Here is a 13,892-nt window from a genome sequence, read left to right as displayed (position 1 = left end):
TGTGTCTAGTCATTGTTTGAGATCCGACCAACAACGGTGGTGTCATCAGCAAACTTAAATATCGAGTTGGAGGGGAATTTGGCCTCAGTCATGGGTGTCTAAAGAATATATAAGGGGCTGAGGGGACAGCCTTGTGCAGCACTGGTGTTGAGGATGATCATGGAGGTGTTATTGCTCATCCTTACTGACTGCGGTCAATGGGTTTGGAAGTTTAGGATCCAATTGCAGAGGGAGGAGCTGAGCCCCAGGCCAGAGTTTGGAGATGAGTCTCATAGGAATAATGGTGTTAAAGGCTGAGTAGGAGTCTGACATGGGTGTCTTTGTTTTGATCCCCTTCACCTCAAGTGCTATATCTACCAGCTTCTTGAAAACATTCATTGTTTTGGCCTTCTGTGCTTGTTGGACACCGCAGGGGCTGGTGTGTATTATTGACCCCTTTAACCACGTTTTAGTTTGATGTTTTAAGTTTCCTTTCTTTTTTTTAGTTTTGGGCGATTCCTTTTTCTTTGGGCCTGCTGCCCCTTTTAATTTGTCCCTCAGTTAGTTTGATTAGTTTATTCCTGCCATCCCAGGAATCAATCTGGTAAACATTCTCTGCACTCCCTTTAGAGAAAGAACAACCTTCCTCACATAAGGGGACCAAAACTGCACTGACTACTCCAGGTGTGGCCTCCCCTGGAAAGGCAAGCATGCCATTTGCCTCCCTAATTGCCTGCAACACCTGCATTCTAGCTTTTAGTGATTCGTGAACAAGGACACCCAGGTTCCTTTGGATATCAACTCTGCCTTTCTGTTTTTTCTACCCAAGTGGATAACTTCACATATTTCATCAGCCATGTTCTTGCCCATTCACTTAGCCGGTCCAAATCTCCTTGAAGCCTCCTTGCATCTTCCTCACCACTTGTATTCCCACCTAGTTTAGTGTCCATCAGCAAATTTAAAAATATTACAATTGGCTCACACAACCAAATGATTTGTATAGATTGTGAACAGCTGTGGTCCCAGCACTGAACCTTGCAATACCCACTAGTTACAGCCTGCCATCCTTTGAACAATCTCTTCAGTCCTACTGTTTTCTGCCTGTTAACCAATTCTCAATCCAAACTGGTATATTACTTCCAATCCCATGTATTCTAATTTTATTTACTAACCTCCTGTATGGGACCTTATCAAAAGGCAAATTTACCACTTCCACATTGGTTCTCCTTTTGTCTATGCTACAAGTGACATCCTCAAAAATGTCCATCAGGTTGTCAAACAAGATTTCCCTCTCTCAAATCCATGTTGACTGTGCCCAATCATATCATCATTTTTCCAAGTGCCCAGTTTTCACATCCTTTTATAATTCTGACATTTTCCTATTGCTGATGTCAAGTTAATGGGGCTGTAGTTCTCCATTTTCTCCCTCCTTTCTTAAGTGTACATTTGCCATTTTCTCGTCTGCGGGAACCTTTCCAGAATTTAGAAAATTTTTGAAAGATAACCAGCAATTCATCCACAATATCTATGGCCACCTCCTTCAATATTCTGGGATGTTGTTCACCTCGTCCAGGGGATTTATCAAATTTTAGCCCAATCTATTTTCTTTCAGTTCCTAATTTTCACAAGCCCCTTGATTCCCTCGTATTTCAGGAAGATTTCCTGTATCTTCCTCTGAACACAGTAAGACGTCTCATGACACCAGGTTAAAGTCCAACAGGTTTATTTGGTAGCAAAAGCCACTAGCTTTCGGAGCGCTTGCTGCTCCTTCGTCAGGTGAGTGGGAGTTCTGTTCACAAACAGGGCATATAAAGACACAAACTCAATTTACAAAATAATGGTTGGAATGCGAGTCTTTACAAGTAATCAAGTCTCAAAGGTACAGACAATGTGAGTGGAGAGAGCGTTAAGCACAGGTTAAAGAGATGTGTATTGTCTCCAGGCAGGACAGTTAGTGAGATTTTGCAAGCCCAGGCAAGTCGTGGGGGTTACAGATAGTGTGACATGAACCCAAGATCCCGGTTGAAGCCGTCCTCGTGTGCGGAACTTGGCTATCAGTCTCTGCTCAGCGACTCTGCGCTGTCTTGTGTCGTGAAGGCCACCTTGGAGAACGCTTACCCAAAGATCAGAGGCCGAATGCCCGTGACCGCTGAAGTGTTCCCCAACAGGAAGAGAACACTCTTGCCTGGTGATTGTCAAGCGGTGTCATTGTCCGCAGCAAACTACCCAGCCTTCAGGAGAACCGTGACCACGACACCACACAACCCTGCCACAGCAACCTCTGCAAGACGTGCCGGATCATCGACACGGATGCCATCATCTCATGTGAGAACACCATCCACCAGGTACACGGTACATACTCTTGCAACTCAGCCAACGTTGTCTACCTGATACGCTGCAGGAAAGGATGTCCCGAGGCATGGTACATTTGGGGGCACCATGCAGACGCTACGACAGCGGATGAATGAACACCGCTTGACAATCACCAGGCAAGAGTGTTCTCTTCCTGTTGGGGAACACTTCAGCGATCACGGGCATTCGGCCTCTGATCTTTGGGTAAGCGTTCTCCAAGGTGGCCTTCACGACACACGACAGCGCAGAGTCGCTGAGCAGAGACTGATAGCCAAGTTCCGCACACATGAGGACGGCCTCAACCGGGATCTTGGGTTCATGTCACAATATCTGTAACCCCCACGACTTGCCTGGGCTTGCAAAATCTCACTAACTGTCCTGCCTGGAGACAATACACATCTCTTTAACCTGTGCTTAACGCTCTCCCCACTCACATTGTCTGTACCTTTGAGACTTGATTACTTGTAAAGACTCGCATTCCAACAATTATTTTGTAAATTGAGTTTGTCTTTATTTGCCCTGTTTGTGAACAGAACTCCCACTCACCTGACGAAGGAGCAGCAAGCACTCCGAAAGCGAGTGGCTTTTGCTACCAAATAAACCTGTTGGACTTTCACCTGGTGTTGTGAGACTTCTTACTGTGTTTACCCCAGTCCAACGCCAGCATCTCCACATCATGTCTTCCTCCGAAGACCGACGTAAAGTAATTATTCCGTTTCTCCACCATTTCCCTTTCTGCATTATTTTCTGTCTCTGCCTATAATGGACCCACATTTGTTGGTGGTCTAAAGAAGCTTATTTGTTTAGCTAGAAAATAAGAAAACCAATCCATATTGCCAGATTGTGATATCTTTGTAGAACAAAATAAAAGTGCCACCTATAAAACCCAAGTACCAACTGAAATTAGTTTATTCCATTTTGACCATACATGCGCGCACGGCCAGGAGAGTGCTATTACACTATTATACTCAGCCAAGGCAATGAGGTTCTGGCTTCAGATTTGTTCCTGTTCACTGCAAAATGTGGTTCATCATTATTTTAAAGTTTGCATTCGACAAATGCTGCATAAATCTATCCCAAACTGACAGACCTGGAAACAGGGTTGTATTCAATATGAACATACGTATATACAAATGAGCAACGTAGGCCATTCAGCTCTTTGAACCCCCACCCCGTTCTATTATCTCCATCAAACAAAAATACCCTTTCAGCATCTACCCTGTCAAATCCCCTTCGGATCTTGTATATTTCAGTAAGATTGCCTCTCCTTCTAAATCCCGATGGCTACAGGGCCAACTTTTCCTCCTTTCTTGGATAGAGAAGTTACATTTGCTATTTTCCAATCTGATGGGATCTTCCAGAATTTTGGAAAATTTGAAAGCAATGGATCTACTATCTCCACAGTGATTTATTTTAAGACACTAGGAGGAAGTCCGCCATCTTCAGTTCTAATTTTCTCAGTACCCTTTCCTGGGTGGTTTTTAGTTCCTCCTTCCCTTTCATCTCTTGATGATTATTTCTGGGGTGTTATCTGTGTCTTCTATGGTGAAGACAAACACAAAATATGTTAAATTCATCTGCCTTTTCCATTAGTAATTCCCTAGACTCTCTTCCTCTTTGAAGGACAACACACTTAATTATTTGTAGCTGTTTTCAGTCATTCTTTGTTTTTATTTTCAGTTCAATCTTCTGACCTGTTACTAATTTTCAGAACTCCATTTGATATCCTTAAACTCCCTTAGTTAGCCACAGATGGTGCAACATCCCCTGGAGCATTTTGTTCTCACTGGAATGTATTGTTATGAAATAACTCCTTAATTGTCCTCTGCATCTCTTGCCTATCCTTTCACCTAATTTCCCAATTCACTTTAGCCAGTTTTGTCTTTGCGCCCTCCTAAAAACGCTAGTCTTGATCTTCTCTCCTCAAACTAAGTGTGAAATTCAATTATGTTATCAATGCAACCTAGGGGTAGCATTCCTGTCTCATAGCATGTTACTAGATCTAGAATAGGGAGGTGAGCTTTATTTTCTACTTGGAATATAAATCACTTTAATCAAAGGCTAGACCAGTGGAAAAGGCTGCAACTTAACTGTTCTATTACATCTGTGTGAACAGTTTAGTACCAAGTTAAGGGCAGTTTAGTGTGTGGGCTGTGCCTGTTGATGTCTGAACTCACTTCATATGGGAGCCTTGCAGATGAGGGGAAACAGTCATGTCATTTTTGGATTTAATTCAAATCCCCAAAAAAGTTACTCTTACCTCATGCACAACATGAATTTTCAGGTTCTTTCATAGTTTCAATGTGCAAATCATTTCTGCTGATGGTAAAAGGACAAGCTAAAATATCTTAACATTGGTTTTGATCTAGAGATTGATCTTCCAAATATGTTTCACTTGCAAAGCAGCTGTTGGTCTGTTTTTTAAGAAGCAACAACCATTTTAATGTGTTTAGCAAAATTTCTAATGTTAACACAAATTAGTTCTGGTTTTATTTCTCTTGCCTTTAGATTGACATTGAAAGCTTACTATTGTTAAATCCTCACTTAGTGGAGAAGATGCCACCTTCAAACCTGCCAAGAAGAAACTCGAGGGTAAGTTTTAAAATTGTTACCCTCTATTTATGTTCACTGATGACTAATACCTTCTCCAAAAATGGAAAGAAATGCAAAGTCAGTAGTGGGCAAATGCAAAAGTTGTGAAGTACATAGGAATACAAGCCTCTTTTCTCCCTCCCCCGCCTCCTGCAATCACTACCCCATTCAAGTAGATCATGGCTGATCCATACTTTGACCTCCTTTTACCCATCTTTGCTCAATTTCCCTGCCACTCGTATTAGCCTCATCAAAAAACGAAATCAAATTGGTTAAGTATAATTTGCTCTTAAATCATGCTGGCTTTTCTTAATTAATCTACGTTTGTCCAAGTTAATTTTATTCTGGGGAGAAACATTTGGAGTGCCACTTATTATAGAACCCCTACATTGCAGAAGGAGGCCATTCAGCCCATTGAGTTGGCACCGACCACAATACCATCCAGGCCCTATCCCCATAACCCCACATATTTACCGTTAATGACACTATGGTCAATTTAGCATGGCCAATTAACCTAACCCGCACATCTTTGGACTGTAGGAGGAAACCAGAGCACGGGGAGAATGTGCAAATTCCACACAGTCACCCAAGGCCAGAATTGAACCTGGGTCCCTGGTGCTGTGAGGCAGCAGTACTTGGGCAGCACAGTGGCATTATGTTGTCAGTAAAATTAAAACATTTTGAATAAAAAGGACAGTGATTGTATGAATACAAAATTGGCTGAGTGATGTGGAACAGTAGTGAATAGTTTGTTTATCGGACTGGAGAAAGCTAGTTACAGGGATGCCCTAGGTGTCTGTATAGAGACCACTGTTTTTCTTTCTTAATGAGTGTGCAGGACTGAATATAACTGGCTCTGAACTTGGAAGTATTGTGAACTGAGGAGGATAGTGATTTTCTTCAAGCGAACGTAGGCTGGAGGGACAGGCTGAAAAGTGATTCATTTTCATAGGAAGAATGAGGAAAGAAAATATTATGGATACAATTCTAAAGTATGTGCAGGAACCGAGAGACACAGTGGTATTATGAGCAAAAATCACTGAAGATGGCAGAAGAGGTCCTGGACATTATGGGCATAGAATACAGAAGCAAGTGTGTTTATAGTGAACCTAAAACATTGGTTTGGCCTCAACCAGAGTATAGTGCCAAACTCTGAACACCAAAGAGGATGTGTAGGCATCAGAGAAGGTGCAGAAAGGATTTGCAATAATTTTTTTGGGCGTGTGAGACGAGTTGCATGGGTAGATTAGCAAAGATCAGACTGTTTGCCTTGGAGGAAAAGATTAAAAGATGTGATCAAAATCTTGAAGGGTAGATGGGGGGACTTTTTCTATTGGCAGAGGGTGTTGCTTTTAAGGTGTTTGACAAAGATCTAGCTGTGACATGAGGGAAAGCTTTTTGTGCAGCAAGTGGTTATGATCTGGAATGTATGACCTGAGTGTGGTGGAGGTAGATTCATTAGGGATTTAGAAAATACCTGAAGATAGAATTTGCAGGGCTTTGGGGGAGGGAGCAATGAATTCAGACTAGCTGAGCTGCTTTTGTATACAGCCTACTTTCCAGTCACTTCACACACTTCTCGCCCTTCCTACCTTCTAGATCCATCTCCAAAAATGTTAGACACCTTGACAATTTAAACTTTTTCTGGCACTGCAATCAGTTTCTCTGGATGATCCCATAGCCACCTGTTGCAACGTGCATCCAGGCTGCTATTGTGTCACTGGGAGGTCTTCTGGCACAGGGATCTCCTGCCTATCACACTCAGCCTAGAGAAGGGAATCATCATAAAATAATAGGGCTGTCCTGGGTCTGGGCCCCTGACCAGCTGTTGGGTCCATTCTCTCCTCCATCTGAGGAGAGACGAGGAATGACACCCAGGCCAACTTTGCTCAATTTCTCTTTACTGGAGCTTCACTCTCAATCATTTAAACTAAGGCTTTCCAAATTCTCTGTCAGCCAATCGGGTGCTAATTGTGAACACAATCCTGGTATGGATTGATTTGCATTCTATGCATGAGCTTAATCATGAGGAAAACGGGCTATTGTTTAACATATTTTGTGGCTAGCATAAAATATTTCTGCATGCAATTTTAACCATAAGCTATTGTTTTTGACTTAGAAAAATGAACTTTTTTACTTTGCCTTTCCCATTGCAAAAGATTCGTAATGGATGTTGGGAAAATAATTCTCTTCTTCAGGTCCCAAGACGTGAATCAGCACTACCAAGAAATGGAGTCGCAAAGGAAAGTGAGTTGAACTTTACAAGCAGTTTTTAATGACTCTCAAAGTAATATTCAGTGTTGGAATCTGTTTGTGATTACTTTGAGAGTTGAAAAGAAAGTTAGCAGAATCTTTCCTCAAGATTTAAACGGATATTGTAACCACCTTTTGGTAGGACAGGCTGGATGTGATCCATGGGAGGAATGGGTCAAATTGCTCTTTGTTCATGCATTGAATATTTTCATTACCAAAACTTAATGAAATGTCTGTCCTAATGTTGAGAGATGGGGTTATGATGACCAGGTGGGGAGTCATCAAATGGCTCTCTTCCTCCTGCCTTAGAGAGGCAGGAGGGACCCCACTCGGGCCTTCTCTCTTCACATCTCAGTCACTTGTCACCAGTTCTGCAGAGAAAGCAGGTGCAACTTCAAATGATGGAGGCTTTCTAAAGGAAGCTACATCCCAAATAAAGATGTTTGCCTATAGGTAAACAGTCAGTTGGAAAACAGGTGGTGAAGCCTTGTTGTATGAAATCTAATGGAGCTTGTTTTGTCTTTTTATTTGATGTTGATATTCTAGAACCTGTACTTGATTCTGATGATGTTCCAGGTAACCTTGCTCTCTCATTTTAACACGTGGTATTTGGTCTCTTATTCTACATCCAAATCTCTCACTCTTGTTCACCTACAAACACTTTCAAAAATGCAAGCTACAGTTTTTGAAATATTTTTGATTTTTGCTAATGCTTTTAGAATGTTATGCTATATTAGATTGACATAAGTAGAATGATTCTAGGAAATTGTGAAATGATCTGGTTGTTTTAATAAGCTTCTTTCCTTGTTAAAATTATTTTGGGCTTTCAAATAAGTTGCATACGAGTTGTCTTGTAATCGATGGGTTTTATCACTAGTCTGGACTGACCAGCCCCTAGAGAGAGAGAGAGAGAGACAGGGGGGAGAGAAACAGACGGAGAGCGAGAGAGAACCAAGAGTGGGATTCTCCCAAAGAAAATTGTCAAATTCGCATAAAAACTGGAGTAAATCCCACTTTTTTTAGCGCAATTTTCAAAATGAATCCCCCACACTGAGCACTGCAGAGTGCACTAGCAAGATTCATGTGAAAAATCCGTGGGCGAGGCCTATTCCCGCTGGAGAGGTCGGCAGCATAGTGCTGAGCAGGCCACTGCGCATGCACCAATCTACAAGACCAATCTGTCAGAGCAGAGATTGGCACATGAGCAGTAGCCCTGCACTGCTGGCCAGCTCCATCACTGGCCAGCCTCGCAACCCCGCATCGCTGCCCCTCCGACTTCACCCCCACCATCTGATAGCTGGGCTCCAGGACATATCCAGGCCAGTCCCGATCACTGGCCTTCCTCCCTTTGTCACCGCCAAGTGCAGAGTGGCAGCGGTACCACTGCTTCCTTGGCACTGCCTGATGCTGGGTGGGTGGTGCCAGGGGGCCAGGCTGGCACTGTCAAGTTGACCATGCCCATGGGGCAGCCTTTTCCCCGACCTCCTGGAGGACCTTGGTTGGAGCACCCCTTCACTCCAGTGGAGTCAGACCGCCAGCTCCCTGTTAGTGGGGAACTATTGTAAACCCCACTGGAGTGAAACACTCCTGGCGAGGGGTAGATGCTAGCGGACTTAAGTCTCGGGCCCACTCATTCTATGCAAATTTGAATTTAAATAAATTATACAACTCCACACCAATTTCTGACACGGAGCTGACAGTGTCAGAAATCCAGTGCCCGGAAACTCGCAGAGGCCGTGACACCCAGCGGGAAGCCTGCTACACAGCCTCAGCTTGAGTCTCCACCCATAACCCCCCCCAAAAAGTCTTTGAATGTTTATTTTATAGGGTGACATCCTTTTCTTCCCAAGATAAAGAATCTTTGGAGTTGATTGCTTCCTTTTGCTATCGCTAATCCTGCTCTGGGCTAGTTATTGAAAGATGGAACTGTAGCAGCCCGTCTCCCAAACCCTCATTAGCTCCCTTCATTCTATCATCTTACGCTACAATTGATATGGGCTAAATCTCTTCTGTTGGGAAGTGATAGGGTGGCATGCAAATGGCACCAATCTTCCCATAATTGTGGGGGAGCCATAGTGCAGAAAAGCCCTTTGGCCCAGCGAGTCTGCACCAACAATAACTACCACTAAAGTTGCACTAATCCCATTTTCCAGCATTTGTCCCATATTCTTGAATGTTTATGATATTTGAAGTGCTCATCCAAATGCTCTTTAAAGATTGTAAGTTTCTCGCCTTCACTACCTTCCTAGGCAGTGCATTCTAGATTCTCAACACCGTCTTAAGTGAAGAACTTTTTTTCTCAAATCCCCTCTGAATCTTATGCCCCTCATGATTGACCTCTCAACCAAGGGAGTCAGCTGCTTCCTATTCATCCTGTCCATACCCTTCATAATCTTCTCTGCCTTCTCTGCTCTAAAGAAAATAACCCAAGCCTATCCAGTCTCCTTGTAGCTCAAATGCAACATCCTGGAGAATCTTCTCAGTGCCTCCTATGGTGAGGTGACCAGAACTGCACACAATACTCCAGCTGTGGCCTAACCAACATTGTGTGTAGCTCCAACATAACTTCCTTGCTCTATATTCTGTGCCATGACTGATTGAAAGCAAGTGTCCCAAAAGGTTTCTTTACTACCCTGTTCACCTGTTCTGACACCTACGGAGATCTGTGAATAAGTCCCCAGGATCCATCTGTTCCTCAGCTTCCTACTATCCTGCCATTCCCTTGTCTTGTTACTACTTCCATGTGCACTGCTTGGCACTTATTGGGGTTAAGTACCATCTGTCGCTGCTCTGCCCAACTTTATCTTCCTGTAATCTACTACCTCCTTCCCTATTAATCACTGTACCAATCTTGGTGTAATCTGCAAACTTGCTTATCATTTCTCTCTCTCCTCTTTCCCTTCGCACCCCCCCCCCCCCAAAAAAAATTATCATCTATATTATTTATATAACAAACAAAAGGGACCCAACACTGAATCTTGTGGTACGCCACTGGACACCAGCCTCCAATCACTCAAACAGCCTTCTACCACTACACTTTGTGTCCTTCTACTAGGCCAATTTAGGATCCATCACCAGGTTTCCCTGAATTCCATGTACTTCAACCTTCTCGATCAGTCTCCTATGTGGGACCTTGACAAAGGCTTTGCTAAAATCTATATAAACTACATCAACTGCACTTCCCTCATCCACACACTCGATCACTTTTTCTAAAAGTTCTAACAGATTTGTTAGGCATGACCTCTCTCTGACAAAGCCATGCTGACTATCTCTAATCAACCCATGCTTTTCCAAATGGAGATTAATTTTCTCCAATAGTTTGCCCATCACTGATGTGAGACTCACTAGTCTGTAATTTCCTGGTTCATCTCTACCATCCTTCTTGAAAAGTGGAACCACATTAGCTGTCCTCCAGTCTTCTGGCACTTCCCCTGCAGCCAAAGCGAAATTTAAAGTTTGCTCAGAGCCCCTGCAATTTCCTGCCTCACCTCCCACAGCAGCCTGGGATGCAATTCATCTGGGCAAAACCTCCTCATTTCCTATGTCAAATTGCTCAAGTCCTCAGAGTCCCTTTTCCTGAATTCTGTACCTATGTTTCCCTTTCCCTGAGTGAAGACCGATGAGAAGTATTCATTTAACACCCTTCCAATGTCTTGCGGTTTCACACAGATTGTCCCCATGGTTTGTAATGGGCCCTACTCTTTCCTTGGTTAACCTCTTTCCCCTTAATGTATTTATAGAATATCTTGGGATTCTCCCTAATCATGTTTGCAAGTCTATTTTCATGCCCCACTTTTGTTCTTCTCATTGCTTTAAGTTCCCTCTTGCACTTCCTATATTCCTCTAGGGCCACAGCTGAATTTCTCCTTTAGGACTTGCTAAAGCCTTTTCTTATTCCTTATCCAGTCCTGAATTGCCCTAGACATCCAGGTTTGCTGAACTTATTGCTCCTACTTTGTCCCCTATAGGGAACATGTCGGACCGGTACTCTTCCCATTTCCTTTTGAATGCCCCCACTACTGCACTCTAGATTTTCCCGCAAGGAGCTGTTCGTAGTGAACTTTGGCCAGATCCTGCTAAAATAAAATTTGTCTTTCCTAATCCAAAGCCTTTGTCCATAACAAACATGAACTGTACCATGTTGTGGAAGAAGAACATTAAAAGGAGTTAGTTTCCTTTTAATGATAGCTAGCTTACCGTGGCATTAATGGGTGGCAGAGTGTACTAGGAATGGGTCACCGAGGTGCAGTTCTGAAGTTTGGGAATAAAATGCGATTTGACTCTGTCAAAAGGCATACTCTAAAGAAACTGACCTATCCTTTATCTTGCAGATGTTGACAACTATATGCTTTGAGAACTACATAGTTGTAATTATAAAGAATTGCTATCATGTTAAGATGCTTGAGGTTGCATATTAGGTCACTTTTAATCCTATGAATCCTGAACAAACAAATTGAATTTTTTAGGAGGATTCCTGATTAGAATCTTATTTAAATGTATTCAATGTCACATATCCAAAAAATCCTCTGTCAATACTCCTATAATCTGGGTGACACTTGTGGGTGCATGCTGTTTTCTTTTCACTATAGGGTCAATGTGAATGCTCACTGGGTTATTTGGTTTGACTTGTAAGATTTAAAGTTTTTTGCAGAAGGGGAATGGAAGATAAATTTAAAATTCTGTCTTTTTTAAGTACCACGCACGACTCGTTCAAGAACACAAGCTACATTGGAGATGCATATTGTGCCCAATTCAAAAACGCCAGAGGTAGAACCTGTAAACTACAAGAACATTTCCACAGGTAAAGGACATGTCAAAGGACTGATTTTTTTTTAAAAAAATTAACACTTTATTGTTGTAATATTCAAACCCCTATTCAGTTGGGTTGTAATGATAAGTAAAATATTTTAGTTTTTTGAGGTGCAAATTCTTGCCATATTTATAGTATTTTCAACTGCAACCACTTGGATAAATTTTATTCTATGTTCTCCCAGTATACTTTTTTTATCGTTGTTGCTTTCCTGGATCTTGAATATGCAGTGGCTGAAGGAATAGACGGTAGATCAGTCTTGATCAAGGCACTGATTTTATTTTAATACGATGAAAGCTGATTAAGTGTTTTCAGAATATGGCTGAGGTGGGGTGTATTACTCAGTGATGCATGTTTTTGTTATGCAACAGTTATGGATTGCCTCGTGCAATAAAACCATTGTGTTCCATCAATCTTGAACATAATGGCATTTCTACTATATTGCTTTCTACAATAAATGTAGTAATGCAAATAAAACCCAGCTGGGTGAACTGAAATGGTAAACAGAACAACTGTACAAGGCAAATATATTGTTTTTAGGTCAAGAGGTATGGAGTTGGGGTATTGTATCTAACTTTCAAAGCCAGCTGCAATGGCTGTTTGTATTTGGTTGAGTTGAGCGATATTGCACATGCTGACGTCAACTGAACATTTCTGGCAGCTAAGGTCACTGGCAATCATCTAGCAGTGAACAGATGTTGTATTATGTTGCAGGAAGAAAGTCGGTCTGTGTACGAGAAACTGAAAGGCTGAGGAAGCAGCGTGAAGATAGACGAACTCAGCTACAGGAAATACGAGAAAAGCGTGGACAGGTAAAAACCTTTTTTCACAAATCCAAACATGGTAGAATAAATGCCATTTTATATTCTCTGATCCATTTCTGTAGTATACGGGCTGCACAATATCCCAGTTGATTTATGCAAGTGAATTTTTCAAGATTCACCTTGTGATCTATCAGTCCTACATCAGGAAATTTTCTTTGATTCCAAACCATTTTTTCATCACAACCGCCTTCTCATTTCCCTGGAAGTCTGACTAATAAACAGCACTATAATAGGTTCTACTTTCAAGCATGAAATCTGCAAAATGATATTTGAAACCATCCAGTCTCTTCATGACAAAAGTTTTCTGTGACCCTCTGCCTCAGTTTTAGTACTTATTTAGTTAATGTCCTCTTTATTCTTTCATGGGATGTGATTGTACTGACATGGTCAGCATTTTATTGCCCTTGAGAAGATGGTGATGAGTTGCTGACAATCTCTGCTGTTGGGAAAGGAGTTGAGATTTTTGATGCAGTGACAGTGAAGGAACAGCAGTAATATCCAAGACAGGATGGTGTGTGGCCAGGATGAGAACTTGCAGGTAGTGCTTTTCTCCTGCACCTGCTGCCTTTGTCCTTCTAAAGTGCTAGAGATGGTGCGGGTTTGGGAAGGTACTGTTGAAGGAGGCTTGACTAGTTGCTGCAGTGCGCCTTGTAGGTAATACTTATTGCACATTAAGTCTAGGTTGGTTCCAAATAAATTAAATAGTTTTAGCAGCCAAAAGTATAAGATTTAATAGTATTTTTAATTTATTGCAGGAATATGAAACTGGCAATCCAAACTGGGAATTCTTGAAAATGATTGCAGAACTCAGAGCTTCGTTAGACACCTATCAACACCTGTCTACTTCAGATCCTGTGAGTAATAATCCTGTATCATTCATGTTGTGCTCTGGAGGGGGCAAAGTGCTGCTTCCGACTTTCGGAATTAATGGTCTGATTAGTACGCTTGACAGTTGAGACTGTTTTAATGAATAATGCCTGTTCAAATGAGTGTTAACCTTGAGGTAAAATAACAGAATCCCAATGTAATGAACCCAGCTGTTCATTAAGCTCTTAACACCTTTATTTTTGGCTTTTAATAGA

The 13,892-nt window shown here is 42.1% G+C and overlaps 1 protein-coding gene across 1 annotated transcript in view; it reads left to right on the top strand.

The window, feature by feature from the left end:
• Positions 1–13,892, top strand: part of kif2c (kinesin family member 2C) — a 77,463-nt gene that overhangs the window by 27,788 nt on the left and 35,783 nt on the right. The window contains exons 3-7 of the mRNA XM_078219418.1: positions 4,840–4,923; positions 7,122–7,170; positions 11,870–11,977; positions 12,701–12,798; positions 13,566–13,664. Coding sequence (XP_078075544.1) covers positions 4,840–4,923; positions 7,122–7,170; positions 11,870–11,977; positions 12,701–12,798; positions 13,566–13,664 — 438 coding nt within the window. The remainder of the gene's footprint in view (positions 1–4,839; positions 4,924–7,121; positions 7,171–11,869; positions 11,978–12,700; positions 12,799–13,565; positions 13,665–13,892) is intronic.

This window comes from Mustelus asterias, chromosome 8 (assembly GCF_964213995.1).
Source record: "Mustelus asterias chromosome 8, sMusAst1.hap1.1, whole genome shotgun sequence".
NCBI lineage: Eukaryota > Metazoa > Chordata > Chondrichthyes > Carcharhiniformes > Triakidae > Mustelus > Mustelus asterias.
Note: the sequence above shows the minus strand (reverse complement) of the source record. Positions and strands in the feature narration are given on the sequence as shown.